Here is a 22894-nt window from a genome sequence, read left to right as displayed (position 1 = left end):
ATTCAAATCCGTAGTAAAGTGGCTAAAGAAAAGTCTTCTTTCAGTGAGAGGGAAGGCAACATAATGATTGGAAAGGAAGGCTTGAGTGACATTGGCTCACTGCCTTCTTTTATGCTTTTCGGATCTGAGAATAAGAACATGATATTGAACACATCATCTAACAGGACAATAGGAAAGAGAAGCAGATGGTCATAGCAGGAGATACGAGCACTTATCATAAACCCGCTAAGTAAGCAATCACCATGTCAAGACTCAGAGAAAGCTTTACATAAGTAACGCCTACCTATCCTAACCTGAAAGACACCCCAAAACGCCAACCATTTTCCCGTCCCACCCTTCATATCCTACGCGGACAAGAAAAACAGTCTCGAAATCCCATGATTCGTAAGCCGTGATGATCTCCGGATCTCTACACTCCCATGCACTACACCCTTCAGAGCCCCGCACTCCTAGCACTCTCCCCAACCTGCACAACCTCCTCCTCACCAACCTCTCTCTCCCTCCCTCTGCCAGCACCGCCCAGCTCCCTATCCCGAACACTGGCCGTCGTACTCACACTCTCGCTCCTGCCACGGCCTACACTAGCATCACTCTGCCTCCTCTGTCTCAACGTCCGTTCCAAGTCCCTAACCCTCCTCCTCAACGCCTCATTCTCCCTCTTCACAGCCTCCAACTCATGTCGATGGAACGCCGCCTCCTCGTACCGCCCCGTGGTCTGCAGACTGGTAATACTATCCTGTCTCGCCATCTCGCTGCCTCCACTCATCATAGCCAGCGAACTCGAGCTCGGGTCCCGGTGCGGGATTGGACGGGAGGTGTAGTAGGACGGGAAATGGTCGCCCGGGTGAGGTTGGTAGGATGATTGAGCAGAGGACAGAGGGGCAGGAGACGAGGCTCCGCTGCGGCGGGAGCCGGTTGTGGAGTTTTGGCGGGAGAGGGAGATGGAGGCCGGTTGGGTATTGGAGTCGTGTCGAGGGAGGGAGCCGCGGGTGCGGTCTGCGGTTGTGGAAGGCGCGGTTGTGAGGCCTGTGAGGGAGGCGATTGCGGTATTGCTGCGCGTGCTGGTGGATGAGGAGGAGCGGTGATGTCTTCGTTGTGAGGGGGCGGGATGGCTGGGTCCGGAGAGCAGGTGGTTTGCGTTGTGGTCTGCTGGGTCGGGGAAACCTGCTGATGTGGAAGATGTGTTCGAGACGACTGAGGCGTTTTGCGCTGCTCGAAGCATGGTCAATTCTCGTGTCAATCTGTTGACCTGTTTCTGTCAGTATTGCTTGCTAAACTCGAGATCATGTAACACATACAACAGCTTCTTGTTCCTTCTCCAGTTGCAAATGCAAATCCGCTGCAGTAAGTGGTCGAGGATGTCTCAAAGGACCTGGACCAGTGCCCACACCTGTGTTATCCCCCATCACGGTCGTCGTGCTGGTCATGTTTGGAGAGGCCAGTGGCGGAGAGACGTGATTGACAGCACTCTGGTTCGAAGGCAGGATATTGAGAGAAGGAGAAGTCGGCATAGGAGGTGGAGCCATCTGCTGAGAAGTTCGCCTGGAAGTTGTCGTGAGACGCGGAGAAGAAGCTAGGGGTCTAGGGGACGGCGGGACCGAATTCAAGTCTGGCGCCATGGTTTGGAATTGATTGTTGTAGGCTATTTGTAGAGAATATCAGACACCAAGTATTGTTGAATCCTCGAGGGAAAGACGTGGTGTAAAGATATCTTGGTGGATTGTCAGCCTGGCGACAGCACGAAGGTCGGTGGCTTTCATGATACTGAAGATCCCGACTTGTGCTCCTTCGCGAATCGGCCAATCAGCGAACGTCAGGCTGCAAGGCTGCAGGGGCAACAGAAGTGACGTCGATGGGTTAGTGTTGGTGGGGTTAAAACAACTTGACATTCAACATTTCTTCCTCTCTCTTGATACAATCAAACAACTTCATTGAACTCTCCTCATCAAAAGTAAGTTCTGAAATCACAAATTCATTGAGTATCTCTCCCTTCTCACTCGCTTCAAGCTATTCCATCACTTTCCAAAAGTACTTTACTATCTACTTCTTGCCCCTCTCCCTACCCCTCCAGAAACTCACCAGCTCACACTCCCTCTCACAGAACAAATTCCAAATCCAAACCACCATCCAAAAATGTCTGCCCAAAACCAAGGCCGTCAATCCCCTCCTCCCGAGGAGCAAAGCGGAGCCCAACAACAAGACGCTCCCTCCTCCGGAACAGGAGTCAACCCCGAGACCAAGAACAAGGAAGAGAGCGAGTCTCAACTCGAGGTATTTACTCTACGTTTTTCCTTCACAAGGTACATACTAATGCATTGTTATAGGGACTTTCGTCTAACCCTAAGGGACCTCTTGATGATCATGTTGCGGAGGTGGCAAAGAAGACAGTTAATCAATAAACACAAAGAGGGTGCTATTGTACACAGAATTATGGGCTTTGACGGTATCAGGGCATATACATGGAGGACAGGTTTTTCCATAGAATGAAATGCCATTTCATGATTTCGATGCTTTAGACACCGCAGACTTTAGTGAGCAGGCAATTGGTTGAAAGAGCGGGTCCTCGCAGCTTATTCACGGTCCTGCATATAGCACATGAAAATCAATTGATGTCATGCATTCATAGTAATTCCATTGCTGTGATAACCTTTCGAAGTCCACGCTCGCTAACAAAGGAAACCCTGCCTGCCAATCCCAATGATATCGCCCCCATTTCTCAATAGTCATATCTCATCCGTTCATAACCATATCTCATTTCCACCATAAGCATGAACCAACGTAAAGCAATAAAGCAAAACGCATTCATGCAGACGATCCCTTTTCCGAGTCCAAAGGAGCAACTTTTGCAGAATCAACGATAGAAGTACTCTCAGTAGCAGCATCATGTGCAGAAGGGGTAGCTGAAAGCAGGCGCGAGCCAGTGTCAGCATAATACAATCTAACAATCATTTTCCCTCCCGAATTTTAATACATGAAAAACTCAAAGAAACAAGAAAAAAGCAAAGAACGTCTACTTCGAGCAACCGCCGCAAGCACATTTTCCGGCCTCGCAAGGACAGTTCTTCTCATCGCCGCCGCAGTTGCAAGTTGTCTTGTCGGTACCAGCAACCTTCTCGGTCTTCGCCTTTGGGCAAGATGAGCAAGCACAAGCACCGGGAGCACAACCGCATTTCTCGGTGTTACCACCGCATTTGCAAGTCGTCTTGTCGGAGCCTGCCACTTTCTCGGTATCGGCCTTGGGGCACGACTTGCAAGCACAAGCACCAGGGGCACAAGCGCATTTCGCGGTGTCTCCACCACAATTGCAAGTTGTCTTCTCTGTGCCAGCAACCTTCTCAGTGTCTGACTTGGGGCAAGATGAGCATGCACAGTTGCCTGGTGCACAACCACATTTGCCGGTATCGCCACCACAGTTGCATGTCGTCTTCTTCGTTCCAGCGGCCTCCTTAACGTCTGACTTGGCACATCCAACACAGGCACATTGACCTGGTGCACAAGGACACTCCTCACAATTTGAATTGCACTTACAAGTTGTCTTCTCGGAACCAGGAACCTTGGAAACACCAGAATCCTGCTTCTTCAGATCTGCCAAGCGACGAGCCTCGTTGTGAATGTCCTGGACCTGTCGGGATGCTTGAGTGTAGAAGTTGACCAGCTTCTTGCCAGTTGGGGTATCGGTGGCCTTTTCGTAGTATGAAGTCAAACCAGTAAGGAAGGTGTTGGCTCTGGAAGAAACGCCATAGGTGTTGTCGACGGACTTGGCCTTATCAGTGGCATGGTACTTCGAGTCGAGGGAGGTGAGAGTTTGGACGAAGCGGTTGGAGACGCCATGCTTTTGGTCGAGTTCGATAGCACGTTGAATAGCCTGGTCACCAACGACGTAGCCATGGGCGAGGTATTCAGCGATGATGCGGCTTCGGGGTTTCTCCTCCTGGGTGATTTCGTCACTCTCGCGCTCAGACTGGCTCTTGTAGTGGCTTCCATCATCTTCGCTGCTGCCGGTGGCACTGGAGACCTGGACCTGAGTGGCACCGAGCTGGGTATTGTCGAGGAGCAGGGCAGTCTTGGCCGCGGTTTCCTTCTCGAAGGTTACGGTCGCATCTTGAGTGGGCTCAGACTTGGAGACTTCGAGACTGGTGATCTTGCCGCTGATTGAAGTTAGCTGATGAACATAAAGATGAAGGTTTGGGGGAAACTCACCAGAAAGAGAAGAAGTCTCTGATCTCCTTCTCGCTGGTCTGAGAACTGATGTTCTTAACGTGAACGGTGTTTGCAGACATGACGATTGACGGTCTGTTGTTTGTATGATGAACTGTGTCTGTAGTAGTAGAAGGAAGCTGTTCGTGTGAGTTTGTTTGTTTGTTTGTTTGTGGTCAAGAGGTTGGGGAGAGGGGAGAGTTTGGATTTTGTAGAGCGATGGTTTGGAAGTGGAGTGGTAAGTTGACGAGGTCAGTGCGATGAGGGGCAGCAGTGACGTATTCTGGCTAGCGCGAACCTAGTTGTGGCTTGACCTACAAAGCAGGAACGTTAGTGCGCCACAGTGTAGCAGCATGTCACTGCTTTCATTCAAATTCTACATCATTCTCTATCTGATTCCGTACCCCATATCTGGCTTCTTCAATATTCTCCCAGGATCTCAGCGCGGAACGAAATTTCGTCGAAAGTACGACGAGAACGCTACACATGTGGCGACAAGCCAAAGGTAACGCCAAGGTATACATCACCATATCAAACAATATAAACTTTGTTTTGCATGTGAGAGGCAAATCGGGACCTCTCCCGCTAGGCAATTACAGTTTTACCTCTCCGCAACCAAAGCTCGCCGCAGTCTGGATCAAGTCCACAAGTATCATATGTGCAACTGATCACCCAACTGTGACCCGACATTTACATAGCCGGAAGAATTACACTTATACAGCATAAATGACGAGTCTTGTGCTCTCAAAGTGGTGGTTCGACTTATTTCTATGATGTTCTGATGCTACCTGAGCCAGCTTTGGGAAGTGGCGAATCGAGTGTCACGGCTACGCAAGCTCCCCAAGGCTTCAATAATTGTACTCCCGCACAAGCACATGTCAATCTACAGCTCGGACAATGCCACCACCAAACTGCCGCCTGAAGACGAAAGAATGATTTTTATGTGAAGTTAAATTTCATCGCTAACTAACCGTCCAACGCCCGCTCCAGATGAAATGCGCAGCCAAGCTCCCGGCTTACATGTACATATGTGATACAATTCCTGCCCCTAACCCATAAGCAGATCACCTATGATCCGTTGAAAATCGAGATGAAACGCTCAAAACGCCTCCCAGCCATTGTCGTGAAACAAAACTCCCACATGTTCTGTACCTTCTGTCCTCTAGTCTCTCTTACCAGAAACTGCACCAACCAATGTAATGCTGGCAGAGATTTTCCAGCTTTGTCGCCTCGATCAGTAGCTTATCGACCTGAATGATGTACGTCAACTCTTCATCTGGCTTGAAGTCGTGACCTGTAAGCTTGTCCTTGACTCTGTTCAAGACTTGCATGGCACGCTCATTCTGGGTCTCCTGCATGTCGGCATCATTCGCATTAGGACCCTGGGTTGTCGAATTGGTTCTTGCACGAGGTCTAGATGAGGGTGGTCCTCCAGGAAGAGCACCAGGATCTTGTACCATAAGAGCCGATGGTGGAATTTCAGCGTCCATAATTGAAGGTCGACGAGCTTGTGCAGCCATAAGAGAATCGCGACGTTCGGATCGGAAGTTAGGGCCGGCTGGAGAGGTATCGCCAGTAAGACGCCAATTCAGGAGAGGATCATGAATGAACTATGACTTTGTTAGTTTTGGCCACCATAAAAGGACAAAAAACTTACAGCTTCAAGGACAGCCATCAGGGACTCCTTGTTGTCGCGGAGAATTCTCATGACATTCTCGCAAGTAATCCTGAAGCTACCTTCTATATTGCTGACTTCCATGGCGTATGTCAACATGCGAGTCAATCGGAAAGGCACCCTCTCAGGATACTTCTCACGATGCATAGCGACTTCGAAACAATCACCGAAATCCACGTGGAAGATCTTGCCAGTAATTCTGTCAAGCATCAAGTTGGAAGGATGTCTGTCACCGAGACCGAGAATGTATCCGACCATCGACATGACACCCAGAGAGCGAGTGTAGTTGGTACGTCGCTCAAGCCAAGACTCGGAACTCTTGCTCTTTAGCCATAGGACTCTGTAAAGATCTTGACCAGTAGTGTTATCAAGAGCATAGCCAAAGACTTCGACCTTTTGCATGAGGGTGAGATTATCGTAGTCAGGCGCCATCTGAAGCATGATGCGATGCTCAATGTTCAGAAGAATTTTTCGACTTTCTCTATACTCTCGAATCAAGACGTGTAAAGTATCGCTGTTTGGTACCCAACCAATGAGGCCAGAGTTCTGAGATAATGGAATGGCTGGGAATCGTTGAATATTCAAGTGGCGCTTGTACGACTCGGTGTCGTTGATCATTAGAGTGTTGCAGAGGCCGAAGAGTTGCATGACACGCTCATCTTGACGAATATCCTCGTGACCCTTGAGAAGGAAGGAATACGCCACACCATCGCTTCCTTGCAAGCTGAGTTTTCTTGGACGCTGTTTCGATGAAATGACAGTGAAGTTGGTATCGAAATTGAGGATGCGAATGACAGGCTTGCCACTGGAATAAGTACCAGGAACGGCCAGGTCAAGGTCGCGGGCATGGAGAAGTTTTGGTGAAACATATGCCAATTCGAGGTTATTGAGCTGTGGAAGTTGACGAGCAATTCTCCTGAATACCTGGTAGTATAAATCCCAAGCTTGATTGATGTCTCCGACATCGCCAGACTGTCTGTAGGTATAGCACCACTCTCGTGCTTCTTGAAGGTCACGACCAAATGTTTGAGCAAAGGAGATCTCACGCAATGTCTCTGGTCCTTGGTCGAGCATGTCGTGTAGAGGTGCCAATGTAGCGAACATGCCTTCAATGTTGCGATCGCCGAAGTAGAGTCTTGAAGCCTCTTCCAGACCTTCATGCCAGAGCTCATGCCAAAGTACAGCAACGCGAATGAGCTCGTGACTGACAATATCAGCTTGCTCAACGAGTCTTGCACTATGTTGTCGCATGCTATCCATGATCTGCATAGCTGATCTTGATCGTCGAGTGTTTGGTGCTGATTTCATTGCTACAGTCAGAGGGTAGACAAGCGCTTGTGGATGAGCTCTTCCGACATCAGCGAGAAGGTTGTGGATGGACTGTCGAACTCGGGTATTTGGTTGATTGATTCTGGCAATAAGCTGGGGAATGACTTCTAGCCATGTATCAACGCTGACGGAAGCAAAGCCCTCAGTGACAGCTGTATTGACTTCAGGACTTCCGCCATGAGCGAACCACAGTGTGAGAAGTCGTAAGGTATCTTGAAGTGAGCTCCCTTGGGACAGCGCAATTGATTTGAAGAAACCACGAACAGCAGGGACAACGTAATCGATAAGCACGTTTGGCGGAACGACCAAGTCACGATCGCGTTCAGGTCGGTGACCAAGAGCCTGAACAATCTCGAAATTTGCGAGAGCCCAAGCGTGCCAAGCCTTGTACCAGGTAGGGTTGAAGTGAGTGGCCGCCCTGTATGACTGCAAAATGTCATGGACGTGATCATGCTTCCAGTCCCCTTTCTTTTGGGCAACTTGCCACTCACCCTGCTTGAGACAGCAGCGAGCAAGAAGTTTTGTGTGATCAGATAGATGCTTTGCGGTTAGAGTTGGATTCATTGGAGGTTGACCCATATTTCCGTTGACAAAACCGTTAGGACTGAGTGCCATATTTGCCATTCCGCCATTGAGACTATGCATATCAGCAGCACCGTTCACCCCCTGAGCCGCTGCTTGAAGAGCTTCAAGTCTGTCAGCGAGCTCAGTCGTAAAGGACTTCAATGCATCCAAAGCTTGATCTTGCTTTCCAGCTGCCCAGTGGTACTTGAGGACCGCGTACTGAACTGGAGGTGGAACATTCTTCATCACAGGTCGTGCCATTTCAGTACTAGGATTGTTCGCATGGCCGATATATGGAAGTAGCTTGTCCAGACTATCGTCGGTTCCAATCAACATCTTGAGATGAGTCTCTGCAAGACCCAGACGTCCAGACTTTCGACAGAGATTCGAGAACTTGATCATCATCTGCATATTTTCAGACGGCGTAATGACCAATGCACGTAGTCTAAGCAGTCTCTGCCAGACATCTACGTTCCTCTGGCATCCAAGGAGACGTTTCTCCCATGTCGCACGGAACGTCTCCTGTTTAGCCGGGTTATTGTTGCTTTGCTTGTAGACGATAAGTTCTTCCAACTCAGCCAGCATCTGGACACGAACCACGACGGTGTATGCACGATTGTAAGATTCGCTGACCAGGGCGCTCAACTCAGTGTCCAAGCCCTCTCGAACTTTTTGAATGTACATGGCAGCTTCTCGGAATTGGTTGCGGTGAAGGGCAAGAATCGCACCGAAGAAGGATCTATCCGGAGTGTTGGTCTTCATGACGTTGAGGTAATCATCCATCTGGTCCCATTGTTCCAAGCCCCAGGCTGCAGCTGTGGCAAGTGGAGCAACGGCTCTCTTGATTTCAAGTGTTGACGTATGCCACTTGTCTTGAGCCAGTGCAGACAGTGATTCCCACTCTCCTAGAGCGTGCAAACATCTCATTTTACCCATGATGACATCGAATGTCTCAGCTTGATCAGGGAACTCTTGCTCTCGCTTCTGATAGAATTCGAGTGCTTCTTCCCATCGTTCAAGTTTCTCGAACCACGTCTCTCGAAGCTGGATCCCGTCCTTGTATAATTGAGCTTTTCGAAGGATACCAATAGCGGCATCATATTGCTGCAATTGGTTGTTGATCTGGATCAAAGCTTCAACAGCACCACTGGACTGATCTTGAAGGAACTCTAACTCCTTATAATGCAATGCTTTTGCCCAAGCGTGGCATCTGCCGGCCTCACGACCGAGAACACGAATGTCAATTGGCAGAGCTTTGTCATCATGTTCCATGAATTCTGCCAGATTGAGCAAGACACCAAGTAGATCAGGCGTAACGTGCGGCGAGCGAATAGCTAGCTCGATATTTTGGATGAGATCGTCCTGATAGGGCTCAAACAAATCTCCCCAACACGAAACAAAGGCAGAATTGAATAGTTCTCGTGCCAGAGGAGGATAGTTGGAGGCAAGCGCTGCGCAGGCTCTCAATGCCTGGTTTGGGGATTCCGTCAAAACAGTGATGCTAAATCTACGCATCCATTCTTGCCAATCTTCTTTCGTCGACTTGCCAGTAGCATCCCAAGCCGCCTTCAGATGGACGGGATTCGCGTCCAATTTCTTGTTTTGAACTTCCGTCAAGGCACCATCATCCATCGTGTGACGAAAGCGGTCATCCGCATTAAGATCCTGGGGTAAGACTTCACCCTTCTGGAGCTTGCTAACCAACAGTTCGTAATTTTGGTGCTGGATTTGAGTAACTGCGAGCACTTTGTTGATGGTGCCAGCAAAATGTAAGTAGTCCTTGCCAAGTTGGAAGATGAGGGCGCACAAGCAATCGAGGGCTGACATTCTTAAAGAGACATCGTTACCAGCCAAAACTCTCGCGAGAGGGTGGATGATCTTTGAGGCATAGTCGTTCAGGTTGACCTGCCGAGAGATTCGTCCAATTGTATCAATTGCCGACTTGCGGATGAAGGATGGATGTGAAGGCTTCTCGAACACATTCACAATGACCGGGATGATCAAGTGCATGTACTCCTCAGCACTCTGGCCAAATACGAGGAAAGCGTGGAGAACTCTTTCGGAAGCATGTCTTCTTGGAGAAGTGTCTTTCTCAAGAACACCAAGCATCAGAGGCAAGATACCTGCGAGGTAGATTTTGAATTCGCCTTCCAGGGATTTCGAGATTGCCTCCACCAAAGACATAATATTGAGCTGGAGATTTGGATGATTCCAGTACTCTTGCAAAACAGTGACAATGTCTGGCAAGAAGTTTCGGATATGTTGCCTGACGATAGTGACCAAGATGCTCAATTGGCTGAAATACGAGTCTAGGGCCTTCGCAGGTGCTGTTCGAATGACAGCGATGAAGGCAGGCACAACTTTGTCGAGGAAAGGCACACATTCTAGTTGTAGGGTTCGGAATATGTTCATGATAGCCTCTACCACAAGTGCATGGTGATTTGCGAGGGAAGGATCTTTCAAGATTTGTAGTAGAGCATTAATGACGACAGTTGGGAAGTACTCCTTATTAGATGGGGTAAGTCCTGTCATCATAAGAGAGATATCGGTCATCTGTGTGGATTCAAGCCGCAATTGTGACTCTGGCGACCTTTCTTCAACCTGTTGGTATTTGTAAGGATCCAAGGCACCAAGAATACCCATGAGCTTGATCGTTTCTTGTCGTAGAGGACCTCGAGAAGGTTCTGTTCTGATAATGTTTTGGAGAATCTCCAGTAACTCCGGATAATCCAAGTACGGTTTGATAACATAGCCAGAATTGCTCGCGAGTTGTCCGAGAGTACGCAATGCAGCTTCACGCTTCGCTACAGAGCTTTGGTCCTGGAGGGCCTCGATGATGATAGGCATGAGCTTATCATTATACGGTAGCATGTCCTCTCCACCAACTGTTGCAAGATCTCCAATAGCTTTCAGAATCGTCGCCGATACAGCTGCATTAGGATCTCGAGCCTTGGGCAAGAGTACTGAGATCATAGGATCCACATATGGCTTGATCAATCTTTGCGAGTTCTGGACGAGAAGACTCAGCAGCTTGGCGCTTTCTTCCTTATTCCTTGCCACATCGGAGAATTCGAGCTCGGTGAGCATCTGAATGAGGACCTTTCGCAGCGAAGGAATAACATAGGCGGGATTGACGTGTGTGAGACGACCAATAATCGTAATAGCAACTTCTCTGATACTAAAGACCTCATCATTAAGAGCAAAGAACAAAGTACGAATGTTCTCGGCCTTTGCTAAGTGGCGATCAAAGCGCTCATCCAGGGCAGCCAGTACAGTTCTTCGAATGGCTGGATCTGGATCTGCGACTCCGACGGTCAGTAGCTTCTCAATGACCTCGCTGACAACCTGAATAGCGTGATAGCTAGTCTGGTTGACAATCGGATCTCTGACATAGAGTTGACAACAAGTCAAGGCTGCTGCTTCTCTGATATCTGGATCCTCGTCCTCAACATACTTGATAGCAACATCTCGAACGAATTCATTGAGCACATGACCCGAGAAATCAAAGCTGCCCAATGTATTCAAAGCAAGCTTAATCTCGGTTTGGCGATGCTCATATGCTAGAGGGTCTTTCGAGTCCTTTGGCACTACAGGAGCTGCAGAGATGCTGTTTGGTGTTGGAGCTCCTAGAGGCTTGAAAGGCTCTCCGCAAAGGACTTTGCTAAGCATATCGAGTAATCGCTCCTGAATAGTAGGCTTAACGGGAGGAATGTAGAAAGCCATATCCACCAGTGCCTGCGTGAGCTTCGGTGTGAGTTCGCAAGCGAATATGGGGTCAAGGAGAGCCTCCATGTATTTGCTCAGTGTTTGTCCAACAGCTACTGCCAACCGACTGATGCAATCGAAAACGGGATCAACCGTGCCGCTTCTTCTTGACTTGATGCTCAATCCCTCTCGAACATAGATCAGAACTCCATCCAGGTACGGTGCAATAGCGCTTTTGACCGCATTTGCGATGTTTCCAATGGCCAAGAATGCATCGTTCCTATCTTTGTCTTTCTTAAGCATCCCAGACAAAAATACCATGAACTTGTGCAGATATCCCTGTGCAAACTCTGTCGGTGAGTAGTTCGCCAGTTCAGGAATCAGCAGAACAACTGTGCGTCGAATCTGCAGATCCCTATGATCCTTGTGTCTAAAGACAATATCGCAAACTTCCTGGTAGTGTTCATGCATGAACATGCCTCCCTGTTGCAGAAGCTCTTTGATAACCAACAGTGATCCGTGGATGTATTCCACCGAGCCCTGTCTGACGCCCTGAACAGCTTCATCGTATATCTTCGTCTGCCATGTCTGTCGCATCGCCTGGTCTCTCTCCCTAATAATCTGGAAACAGGCATTGATAGCTTCCGCAGCCGTCTGCCTAATCAACAGCCTCTGGTCTCGCAGTCCAACCCATATCTGATCGAAAACCAGGCCGACGAAGGCATACATCAGCGTAGGAGCATTTCGCGCCAGCTCTCTCAGCTCCAAGACTGCAGCATACCGCCTCTCTTCAACACGGTCGGACTGTAGCCATTCCAGCGAAGTCTTAACTTCCGACTCCACCAATTCCGAGATGAGTGAACCTCCTGGTCTGCATAGTTTCCCCAATCCAACAGCGGCAGCTTGCATAGGAACCAAATCCTTCCCTTTGAGAATCTGTCTGAAGGACTGCAGGAAACGTGTAGTCTTGCTCGCCTGATCGATACCATCGAAATCTATGAGAGCATCCAGAACATGTATCGCACCCAACTTATCCGCCGGATCACTCGCGTGAATAAGTTGATTTATCTTCGTATTAACCGTCCCATAAAACTCCAGGAATCGTTCTTGAGAGAAATCTAGCTGTTGTCAGCCTACTTCCAGATGAAGCGTGAACTCGAGTCGATGTTACCTCTATGTGTAATTACCACCAATTCGCGCAGCTCAAGTGCGGCTCGTTTTCGTGTGTCATCGCTACTTCTGTTTGTTTGCTTGTCAGTAAAGTTGTCCTCCGCGCAGCAAGCAGCTGGACGTCTTCAAACCTTGAACGTAAATCCGCGACAATGCGGTTCAGTGCTGATTCGAGCGCCGGTTGCGCCATGTTGTCTCGTTCGCGGATTGCTCTCCCCTTAACGTACTACATCCGCCATCATCCGCGGGCGCTCGAGGTGTGTTCGCGGAGTCGTTGTTGGCAGATGTAATCTCTGGTCGGTCTGCAAGAAGTTGAGGTGCTCGTGCTCTGACGAAAGCGAGCCTCGCACACAGGCGGCCGCGGATTAACAATAAGCCGAGCATCTAGTAGTAGCTCCTGGATTAACAATAGCCCGGGACTAGCCGCTGGCTAAGACGCACTAGCGTCTTCTTATCGAACGGCTTATCCGCCCGCCTCCTCGCCTTTCAATCTTTCAGCAACACATTCTTCCAAGACACAACTCCCAATCGCCAAAACAGCAATCGCAACCATGGGAAATGATGGAGGCAGTATTCCCACCCGGCGAGAACTAGTCAAGAACGCAGCTCGCGCCCTCAACAACACCGAACTGAAAGCCAAACTCCTCGAAGCGCAAACCCACGCCTGGAACACCTGTCCCCTCTCCAACCGGCCCCTCGCCGCGCCCATCGTATCCGACAGCAGCGGTACACTCTTCAACAAAGATTCCATCATCGAGTACCTGTTACCACAAGACTCCGACGTCGCAGATAAAGAAAAAGACGACGTCCTGCAAGGAAAAGTGAAGGGGTTGAGAGACGTCGTCGAGGTCAAATTCACAATTACAAAAGAAGGGAAAGAAGAGAAGAGAATATGCCCCATTACCAGCAAAGAACTAGGACCGCAAACCAAAGCCGTCTACTTGGTTCCTTGCGGACACGCCTTTTCCGAAGTAGCGATCAAGGAGGTGAAGGGTGATGTCTGCGTGGAATGCAACGAACCATACACAGCCGAGAACATCATCTCCATCCTGCCCGTGGCCAAAGAGGATATCGACCGCCTATCCAAACGCGCTGAGACCTTAAAAGCATCCGGATTAACGCACTCCCTGAAAAAAGCACCAGGAGCCAAGAAGCGGAAGAAAGGCGAGAATGCCGAAGAGAAAACCAAAGCGAAGCCCATAGTAGAGGGCACGAAAACCGCAACATCGAACGGGATCAAGAATTCCGCTACGGCATCTCTGACAGCTAAAGTGCTGAACGAGCAAGAAGAGCGGAATAAGAGGAGGAAGTTAGCTCAGAATGAGAATCTCAAGTCTCTGTTCTCGAATACGGGGTATGATGCACAAAAGCAGAAGGGAGGGGATTTTATGACGAGAGGGTTCTCGTTGCCTAAGACGAAGTAGGAGGAGAGATGGCTTATTATGCATGGTATTTGGAGTTCTGGCGTTGGAATGGTGGCGATTTAGTTACTCGGAAAATGGGTTATCCCCTGATGGCTATTGACAATAGATGAAAGCAAGTGAGAGATGGAATAAGCTACAAATTCAGACAATCATCCAGCCGGCAAGTTTGACAATTGTGTCTTCGAACATTGATTTCCTGCAACAGAAAAAAGGCTATTTCACACTCTCAGCAAAGCTCGTACCCGCAACACTAATCTAATGTTCACATTCATCTTATGTATTTATACATTTTATCCACCCAAACGCACCATACAATCCCCCTCCCTCTCCTCCTCTACAACTCATCCTTCTTCTCCCCACCACCACTCTTCTTCTCCTTATCACACGCAGCCGGCGTCCCGACATCCATCCGATACATACACTTCTCCTGCTCCACCACCTTCCAAATCTCATCCTTCTCCGCACAAGCCAGCACCACCGTCGTCTGCCGATTCGGCCCATTCCAACAATGCTGTCCATTCTCATACATCAGCACCATCCTCTCCCCGCTCCCCAACCCCTTGCCATCAGCCCCGATCTCCTCATCTACCGTCGTCTTGTCGAAGCGTACAAAGTTGCCCATCCCCGTGTGTCCACCGCCTTTCTTAGATTTTTGCTTCGTCTGATCCATCCAGCAGAGTTCGTACTCATACTCGCCTGAGTCTTTAGAGACGCACGTCCCTTTCAAGGCACGGAAGATATCATCGGGACCGTATTCTTTCTCGAGATCATTCTTTAGATCGCCGAGAGATGTTTGCTTGATTCCCACATCGTCGTTGACGGTTTGGTAAGCGTTGCGAGCATCGGTCACGGCTTTGGATTCGCTGCCCGAATTGGCGTTATCGGCTAGGATACCGTTTTCGATCAGCAGGATGCGGAGATCTGTGAGTTTTTGGTGGACCCAGGTGCGGACTGGGGCTGGGAGGTATTCTTCGAATTTGTAGACTATTACAAATTAGCATTCCTTTTTTTCTGACCAAAAAACGGGTTAAATAGCGAGGAAACCTACGAGCATCAACATCACTCTCCTCATCCCCCGTCTCCCACTCCGCCCAATTGATCCCCTCACTCTCGCTATCAGGCTTGGAAATCTCCTCCAGATCTCGATCCTCAGCACTAACATCCTCCTCCTTCTTATTAGCAGCGTAATCCTCCCAACTCTTCACTGCACGCTTAACCCCCTCATCGTTAAAGTTAGGATTATACTCCTCCTTAAACGTAGCCAATATGCCCTCCAACTCCTTAACCCTCTTCCTCAACGCATCCCTCTTACCCACAACCCCCACAAGCGCCTCCCTCAACTCCTCAACCCTCGCCCTCGCCAGCCCCGCTAGCACCGTAACCTTACTCCCCTTTCCCCCAGCACTCTTAACCACCCGTCCCCTCTCCCTCCTCTCAACCTCCTCATACCTAATCTTCAAATCCGCCGCCTTCCGCTCCAGCTCCCTAATCTCCGTCTCCAGCCTCCCAATCTTAATCTCCACCCCGGCCCTCAACGCCTGCGCCTCGCCCACCAACTCCATGCGCCTCTTCGCCGCCGTCCTTGCAGCCTTCTGCCGCAGATCATCGAGTCTCTTCCACTCCCTCCCAATCTCCTTACAGCGATCCTCACATTTCGTGCCCCCGACGCCGGCCCACTCGTCGCTGCCGTCGCAGCAGAGCTCGTAGTCGCAGACGCCGTCGTTGACGTAGCTGTGCGGGACGTAGCTTGGGATGTGGCCTTTATTCTTGCAGTAGTAGCCTGGGAGGGCGAGTGTCGTGTTGGGGGTCCCGGATATAGGTTGAGGCGGAGAGAGCGCGGAGAGGTAGGTGCAGGCTGCGGTGCCGGGTTCGTCTGAGCCGTCTGGGCAGTCGCAGTACTCGTCGTTGATCTGCGAGGGGGTGAGGGTGATGGATGGGTTGGAGATACAGGTGAAGACGTTTGGGTCTTTGTAGAATTTCGCGACTGTGAAGCAATTGGGAGCGTTAGTGCTGCTCAATTGGCTTGGGATGATGGTGGGGAAGAGAGAGGTGAGACTTACATTCTGGCGATACACCACGAGGACGAGAGGACTCTGCGGCGAGGATACCGGTTGTGAAGGTGCTGAGCAGCACCAATGTTTCTATTCTCCTCATTTTTGCGGTGTTGTGGGTGGTGATTGAGTGAGTTGATGGTTGTGATAGAAGCTGGAGGGAGCTTGAAGATGCCACTTGGTCGCTGATGTTTCGGTTATGATGCTTGGCGGCGCGATCAAGCCCCTTTCCCTGCTTCAGATCTCCCCTTAACCTCCGAGTCCTTAAGCGAAACCTCGACAACGTCGTCAATGCCGTTTCTATACTGCTTCTTCAAAGCTTTCATAATCATGATTTATTTACATACGTTACTCGGCCGCTTTCACTATTCACGCTGGAGCACTTCATAGGAGAGGGCAAGGCAAAATTCATCTTCTTGCATCACATTTGAACTACCTAGTCTAGTACTGAGCCGCATGGTTCCAATGCTAGATACCGTTCACTTCGATATCCAAACGATGTTGCTGGAGGTGCATCTACTCAATACGACATATCGGTGCTCACAAGAATGAGAACGCTTTACAGCATTGCATCCGTTCTCTTTCAAATGAGGTGAAAGTCATTTTGAATCCTAAGCTCCTTGCATCTCACTCTTCACTAATCTAAACAGTATAGTAATTGAGCCTCTCCACCGTATGCAACAACCCCAGCGCGACCATGACATACAACAGCGTCTTATCAGTCCTCAACATCTTCACATTAGCAGCAGCCTTCTTCTTCTTCAGCAGCAGATCCAAAATCTCTAGCTGATCAGACGACATATTCATCGTCCCCGAACAAGCTGCTAACAGCAGCCTTCCGAATTCCGCGCTTCGATTACTGAATCGTCTTTCTCGAACAGCCCGCCGACTGCATAAGTGTCGTTCGGCCGAATGACAAGATGGAGCGGTTTGTTCTGCGTCCAGAATGGGGTGACATGTACGTTTGTCTTCCAGCTCGGAGAAAGTAGGAGCGCCAGGGCCTTGCGATGATGTTCTTGCAGCGGTAAGAGTCCTCCGCTCAGTAATTTGAGCAAGGGAGGGTCGCCAGAGCCGTACTTGGCGTAGGTATTGTTTTTCTTTTTCCATCTTACATTGACATCTACGCCGTATATGATTTGCACGCTTAGACATTTGGGAGGTTGAGAACTTGCCCCTTTCACCACATCGAAGATAGGTCCAGGCTGAGGTTGAGAATTTGTCCCTGTACAACATCCTTCTCGGAGTAGCATACGGGCTGCATCTACTTTTCTAAGCTTAGTGTATTTGCCGACGTAGTTATTTGTACGCTCCTGCAGTGGAAGCATCAGCCCGGCGAGTTTGAATGCATGTCTTGTGTACGTCGACATGGAAGTTGGGACGCTCGAAGCTGCATCGTCAAATAACTTGCGCACATACACACTCGCTCTCTCTGCCTTGAAGCGAGGATGCGATTGCTTCGAGGGTGGTGCTGCATCTTCACTAGTCTCATTGTTGAGTCGATTGAGGTTTTCTCTTGTTAGTTTGTTCGGTTCAGAGGAGGTCTTAGGTGCAATGGGAGGACCCAGTGCGTTCTTGAACCAAGATCACAGAGGATTTGTCTTAGGTCTAGATATTGAAGAGGGCTCATGGTGTTCTGGAACGGATACCCTCTTTAACATAGTACCAGCGTCTCCAGGCATGACACTCTCTGTAGAAGGTGTTATTTCTGCTATCAAAAGAGGTTCTTGGATCGATTCTCCAGCAAAGATCTGCCTAGCTCCAATTGTCCCTGTAGTCGCTGATTCTTTAGATCTCATTCTAACTATTAGAAATTCAGGGCTGGAAGGAATATGAATATTCTGTTGTCGCTTGTTGAAAGCTTGCAACTCAAAGACGGCATCTCGAGAACCAAGATCGCCTTCCTCTTCCCGCAAGAACTCTTCTCCGAAGCAAAGCAAGCAGAAACTCATCGTGCTCAACGCCAAGACTGGCATTTTCCAGAGCATTCTCGGTCGACGTGGCATATCGAGATTCTCGTCGCTCTTGGAACGAAATATGCATCTTCCCGGGGACTGTGATGATAAATCCATGAGGGCTGGGAATGAAGAGACTATCTTCATCTTGTAGTGTGATTTCAGTTGTAGGAGATTCAATGGGTTCCATGCTAGCAACTAGTTCTGCTCTGTCGGAATTGGTATGGATTTCAGCTGCTTACTCCTTGGCTGTTGACAGTTTGACTTTTGAAGCAGTCTTCGACTCAGTAGTATCACTTTCCAAGTCATGTGAGATTCGGCAAGCAGGTAGCTCCTCAAGGCTTCGCACGTATGGTCTGGTCACCCTCTGCGCTTCTTGCAAATCATCAATAGTGATACAAGTATTGCAATCAACGACATTTTCTCCCTCACAGACTGCTTCGTTATCAACCATATCGAAGTCTGGGAAGGATCTTATAAGCATGCATAAGGAATGCAGGAAGTGAACAAGGACAACATGAGTCTGCTAACAGAAAGCGGGCAACGAGAAGTTTTGGACAGACTCTGGATTTTGCCACTGGCAAGACATTCTCGAGTGCTGTATTGCTATGTTTGACTGCCGGTGAGGAATGTGGAGACCCTGAAGATGAGGAGGGGGAAAGACGATGATCGGTGCATCAATCTAGAAGTTGAAATGCTTCAAACCCTAAGGAGTTGTGGATTTTGATGCATTCTCTAATGTTCGGAAGCAATCTTCAGCCTTTCAGGTCAAACTACCTGGCTAGTTAGTCCGCTTAGTTGGCCATGAATTGCTGGGATTTCCCTCTCAGAAAAAGAACTAGACACTAGAGCCAAGCTAGCATTCTGTACAAACCCACAAATATTCAATCTACAACCGCCGAACCCTAAAAACTCACTTTAGAATCTAGAACTTCCCCACCAAGGATACTCATCGATCTGCACGCTCCTCCTGCTGCACCGGCGCAAACTCTCATAAACAACCTCCTTCACTCACTCACTCACTCGAGATGACGACGACGGCGCGTCCCTGCATCAATCCCCGACTTCGTTAGCTGCGAATCTGAATTCAGATTTCTGCTATCAGGCTATATAAGCAACGATATACCCACCACGATGCAGAATGACATGTGAACGCCACCACCGCCGACCCTCAAACAACGACGCAGTTTCGCTCACTCAATAAATAGGCTATATGCAACGAAAGAAAGAGAAGAGTTCTAGAAGCATTTCACTACTGTACCTCGTCTGTGTCACGGAAGTATGGTTGCAGTTTCGAATCTTCTTCCCTTCTCCATTCGGATCTTTCTTCTTCCCCGCATGCGCGTCGCGGTCGTGTTTTTTGTGTTTGTTTTCGCGGAGCGCGACTTAAGATGGTTTTCTTCGGAGAGAGAAGGGAAGAAAAAAGAGATTTGCAGATTATGCATGCATCACGATACCCTAATCGCTTTTAGTCTGGATTCCCGTTGTGGCGAACCGCTAATGAACGAACGGACGGACGTTTCCCGGTACAGTAGCCCTGGAAGCGTTCCGGTAGCCAAGGTCAGAAACGGGATGATGAGCGAAGTAAAATAGATTAGTATCGCGTGGAAAGTCGTGCCTGCCGTTCAAGAGAAGAAGAGAGATGAGAAGGAAGGAAGAGACTAGTAATTGTGGGGATCAAATTTCGCAACAGCAGGGTTCGGGCCCGAGGGCGTGGTTTGGTGGTTTGGGGTTGATTGTTCGTGATGATGGTGAGGAAGGTTTTACAGAAAGGATGATGAGAAGGATCGAGATGTGCGTCTGTCTGTCTGGCTGTTGGGTCAGATTTTAGGGCTTGCTTACTTATGTGGAGAAGGAAGGGAAGATGTGGGTGCAGGGTTCGAGGGGAGGTTAAGGCGTAGCAGATGGGAAGGTGTTGCAACTTGCAGGCAGTGATCTGGCGGGGAGATGAGGATGAGGAAGGAAACACGATGCATGACGTGATGTGAAATGTATTGGGGGTTCTAGTCTTCTAGAAGGGGTGCTTGATCGAGTTGTTGAGTCCGAGAAATGGATGTGAGATCTTTTGCCATTTCATGGCTTGAAGACGTCTATTTGTTGATATGTTGATATTTTGACAGGAAATTTTGGTTGAAAAGGGGAAGTGAAGTCGGAACATTATTATAAATGCTCTCAGTAACTTATAGACTGTGTCTCAATACTCGGTAGTTTGTCATAGTGTCGAGTACCACGGACGAGGCTGCATAATTGACAGCAACGAACCAACGGCCGTATGCGAACTGCAAACGTTATCCGCTGTCGTTCGTCTCAAATCGATATTGGATGAAAGCTGCGTGTTCGCCGCATAAGAATCGCCATGACAACAAAAGATATCGGAGATGGAGATGTCTCACGAGCTTGGTCCGTGGCCATTATCGTGCTGTCAAAGTTTGAGAAGATGGAAAAGCAAGTCGAGGTAAGCTCATCGACCGTGGATCATCCTAGTGACAAAAATGGAGATCCTTTCTATGAGTGGGTTTCAATATTCTGGAGGCGGAGATCGAGTATCAAGACTCATCGTTGGCGTTGCCATCATTCGTGCCTCTTTCTTCAGAGTTCCTGCGAGGCTTTTCCACTTGTTCAACGGAGAGTTTGAGAGCAACCCGGTGGCTACTGATATTCAGCTTGTGAGGATTTTTTCCTACGAGATCGTCGACGCCGGCTCCTCATCAGAGTGAGACCTCCATAATCCCCCTGAGACGGACGACGAGATGAGTTCCAATCAATCAAATGAAAGCGGTTTTCCCAGTCCCGGGACTCGGCCTTGGGACGGGGCTGGTGGCCTGGCGTGACGGGAGGTTCAAAGCTACTGTAGTTCGAAGCTACTGGAGATCAGACGAGATGCTTAAAGGAGTCAAGCTTCAGGTACAACTGCTCTCTGAGTGGGTGTACGGGTGGTGGCCGTTTCCGCGGACGTGGATGCATGCATGGGGCTGCATGGATTCTTGTTCACGCTGTCGTCGCCCTTGCAGTGCGGACCTGGTCCTTGCAACGGGATGAACGGGCCTCATGAGATGAATGGCCGCCCCGACTAAAAAAAAAGTTCGGACCAGTCGAGTCTACCCCTTTTTTGGCACACGCGACAACATCCCGTTTTGGTCCTTTCCCGCTTTCGTGATGGATTTCGCTGCTGCATCGGTGGGTTGCACAAATCTCCTCCCCCTTGCATGATCGGGCTATCATTTGCTGTGATAGTGCTGCAATGATTTTTGGTTGCACTGAATCGCCTGTAACAACGCTGAAGCAGCTGAAGGGAAAAGTAAACCGGATTCCTTTTGGATGGTGACCTTATGTATTGCGGCGTGTGGGAGAACCTGAAACCTCAAATACTCCGTGTGGGCGTGGGGAAGCCAGGCATTGGACCAGTTTCTTGTGGGCTTGGACGGTAGTGACATGGCCGCCGGTTCACATCACACGAAAAAGAAAGAATGCCATGAAAAGCAGTACTTCAGGCCTTCTGGATCCCATGATTGACAAAGGAAAGGTAGAGCCGAGCGTCCGAGAAGAAAGAGAAAGGAAAGGCGAGGGAGGCGACGTGCTACCTGGACGGCATCGTATCTCATCCGAGAAGCCATCGTCGACTCGATGAGACATCGACCCTCAAAGACAAAAGGACACACTGTATTCCATCCCTTTACTCGTGAGCCAGTGCAGTATCACGATATCGTGAACTCGCAGCTAAACGCGAAACACGTAACCGTACGGCATGGCTCGTTGGCGCCGCACCAGCGAATAGCGTCCCAACTTCCAGTAAACCTTCAGCATCCTTGAGGGAGCGAATAGGCATCGTCGAGTTCATAGCGCTTCGTCCAGACAAGGGGTCAGGGGAAGACATTCGCGATCTGTGAACAGGACTTTGAAGGCTGTTGAAAAAGTTTGGTGGTCCATTATTGCCATGCATGGACACGATGCAAAAGGAAATAATCGTCGGAGAGTAGACGTTGCCGTAAAGTAACAAAGCAAGCAAGTAAATTCGTGACTCTCGTCTCAAGAGCTGCACTCCTGGGCAGAACAAAGTGCTTCCGGTGTTTGGGGTACGGTACGGAGGGACTTGGGACGTTTGGCGGAGACAGACAGAGGGAACACTGCACTGACGGTGGTGACTGTTCTTCAACTCCCGAGAGGTCAGCAGGGGGGACAGATTGGGGATACAGAGGTCGAGCAGAGCAGAATTCATGCCCGAACTCAATATTCCATATGCAAGAGCAGCCCCCCGAGAGGTCGAGAGCTAGAGAACCCGCGCTTCTGCGAGGAACAGTACCTAGGTAGGTATTTGCTGTAGAATAGGTAGGATAGGAGCGCTTCCATCTCCTGAGAACTCCTTTGGTTTTCGACTTTGTCTCTCCTTCTTCTTTGAATGGTTTCTCGACTCTCTGCCTTGTCTCATGCTTGGCTGTGGCAACGGATTCCCTCGTGCAATAAAAACAAAAAGGCGTATTCGGCGTACTAGTAGTAGAGTACTGTAGGCGTTGTGTCGCGGCAGTGGAACTTCTCTCATCTGCAGGCGGACTAGCGCCAGGAACCACAAGCCATCTCGCTGCATAAACCACGGCCCCCAGTATCCTTCACTTCCACCCACTCACACGCTCAACAGCAACCCAACCTAACCCTACTTCTCTCTCTCCCACCCTTCCACCCTTCCACCCACGCTCTCTTTACTTCCGTTTTCTTCGGACCGTTCGTTCTCTTCAGGGCATGAACTGCACCGTTCACACTCTCTTCGTCGTCCATTCATTCCTTCGTCTGTCTGCATAATCAGCGTCGAGGAAACAACTTCTCCACGAAACG

At 49.5% G+C, this 22894-nt stretch overlaps 8 protein-coding genes across 8 annotated transcripts; 2 read left to right on the top strand and 6 right to left on the bottom strand.

Annotated features, from left to right (window-relative positions):
• Positions 1-433: 433 nt before the first annotated feature.
• LY89DRAFT_578410 (uncharacterized protein) lies at positions 434-1526 on the bottom strand (the record flags this gene model as incomplete). Its single annotated transcript, XM_018208942.1, has 2 exons — positions 434-1249; positions 1299-1526. 2 exons carry the CDS (start codon positions 1524-1526, stop codon positions 434-436), a joined length of 1044 nt encoding a protein of 347 aa, XP_018075090.1.
• Positions 1527-1875: 349 nt separating this feature from the next.
• LY89DRAFT_682430 (uncharacterized protein) lies at positions 1876-2618 on the top strand. Its single transcript, XM_018214511.1, has 3 exons — positions 1876-1951; positions 2102-2271; positions 2325-2618. The coding sequence occupies exons 2-3, from the start codon at positions 2134-2136 to the stop codon at positions 2397-2399; spliced, it is 213 nt and encodes a 70-aa protein (XP_018075089.1). The 5' UTR covers positions 1876-1951; positions 2102-2133; the 3' UTR covers positions 2400-2618.
• A 392-nt stretch (positions 2619-3010) lies between these two features.
• On the bottom strand, positions 3011-4280 carry LY89DRAFT_579308 (uncharacterized protein; the record flags this gene model as incomplete). Its single annotated transcript, XM_018208996.1, has 2 exons — positions 3011-4148; positions 4201-4280. 2 exons carry the CDS (start codon positions 4278-4280, stop codon positions 3011-3013), a joined length of 1218 nt encoding a protein of 405 aa, XP_018075088.1.
• A 787-nt stretch (positions 4281-5067) lies between these two features.
• Positions 5068-12938, bottom strand: LY89DRAFT_779447 (phosphatidylinositol 3-kinase-like protein tor2). Its single transcript, XM_018222292.1, has 4 exons — positions 12772-12938; positions 12642-12709; positions 5855-12588; positions 5068-5807 (listed from the first exon to the last, which is right to left on the bottom strand). Exons 1-4 carry the CDS (start codon positions 12828-12830, stop codon positions 5370-5372), a joined length of 7299 nt encoding a protein of 2432 aa, XP_018075087.1. The 5' UTR covers positions 12831-12938; the 3' UTR covers positions 5068-5369.
• A 199-nt stretch (positions 12939-13137) lies between these two features.
• On the top strand, positions 13138-14287 carry LY89DRAFT_682427 (DUF602-domain-containing protein). The gene has a single exon (XM_018214510.1). The coding sequence runs from the start codon at positions 13192-13194 to the stop codon at positions 14062-14064; it is 873 nt and encodes a 290-aa protein (XP_018075086.1). The 5' UTR covers positions 13138-13191; the 3' UTR covers positions 14065-14287.
• LY89DRAFT_611090 (putative glucosidase 2 subunit beta) lies at positions 14260-16286 on the bottom strand. Its single transcript, XM_018210569.1, has 3 exons — positions 16125-16286; positions 15113-16048; positions 14260-15048 (listed from the first exon to the last, which is right to left on the bottom strand). Exons 1-3 carry the CDS (start codon positions 16216-16218, stop codon positions 14399-14401), a joined length of 1680 nt encoding a protein of 559 aa, XP_018075085.1. The 5' UTR covers positions 16219-16286; the 3' UTR covers positions 14260-14398.
• Positions 16287-16392: 106 nt separating this feature from the next.
• LY89DRAFT_682424 (uncharacterized protein) lies at positions 16393-18516 on the bottom strand. The gene is made up of 2 exons (XM_018214509.1): positions 17932-18516; positions 16393-17197 (listed from the first exon to the last, which is right to left on the bottom strand). Exons 1-2 carry the CDS (start codon positions 18098-18100, stop codon positions 16758-16760), a joined length of 609 nt encoding a protein of 202 aa, XP_018075084.1. The 5' UTR covers positions 18101-18516; the 3' UTR covers positions 16393-16757.
• A 3034-nt stretch (positions 18517-21550) lies between these two features.
• On the bottom strand, positions 21551-22370 carry LY89DRAFT_682420 (uncharacterized protein). The gene has a single exon (XM_018214508.1). It carries the CDS (start codon positions 22281-22283, stop codon positions 21741-21743), a length of 543 nt encoding a protein of 180 aa, XP_018075083.1. The 5' UTR covers positions 22284-22370; the 3' UTR covers positions 21551-21740.
• Positions 22371-22894: the final 524 nt, after the last annotated feature.

The sequence above is a fragment of the Mollisia scopiformis genome (assembly GCF_001500285.1).
Source record: "Mollisia scopiformis unplaced genomic scaffold LY89scaffold_6, whole genome shotgun sequence".
In the NCBI taxonomy this organism is placed as follows: domain Eukaryota; kingdom Fungi; phylum Ascomycota; class Leotiomycetes; order Helotiales; family Mollisiaceae; genus Mollisia; species Mollisia scopiformis.
Note: the sequence above shows the minus strand (reverse complement) of the source record. Positions and strands in the feature narration are given on the sequence as shown.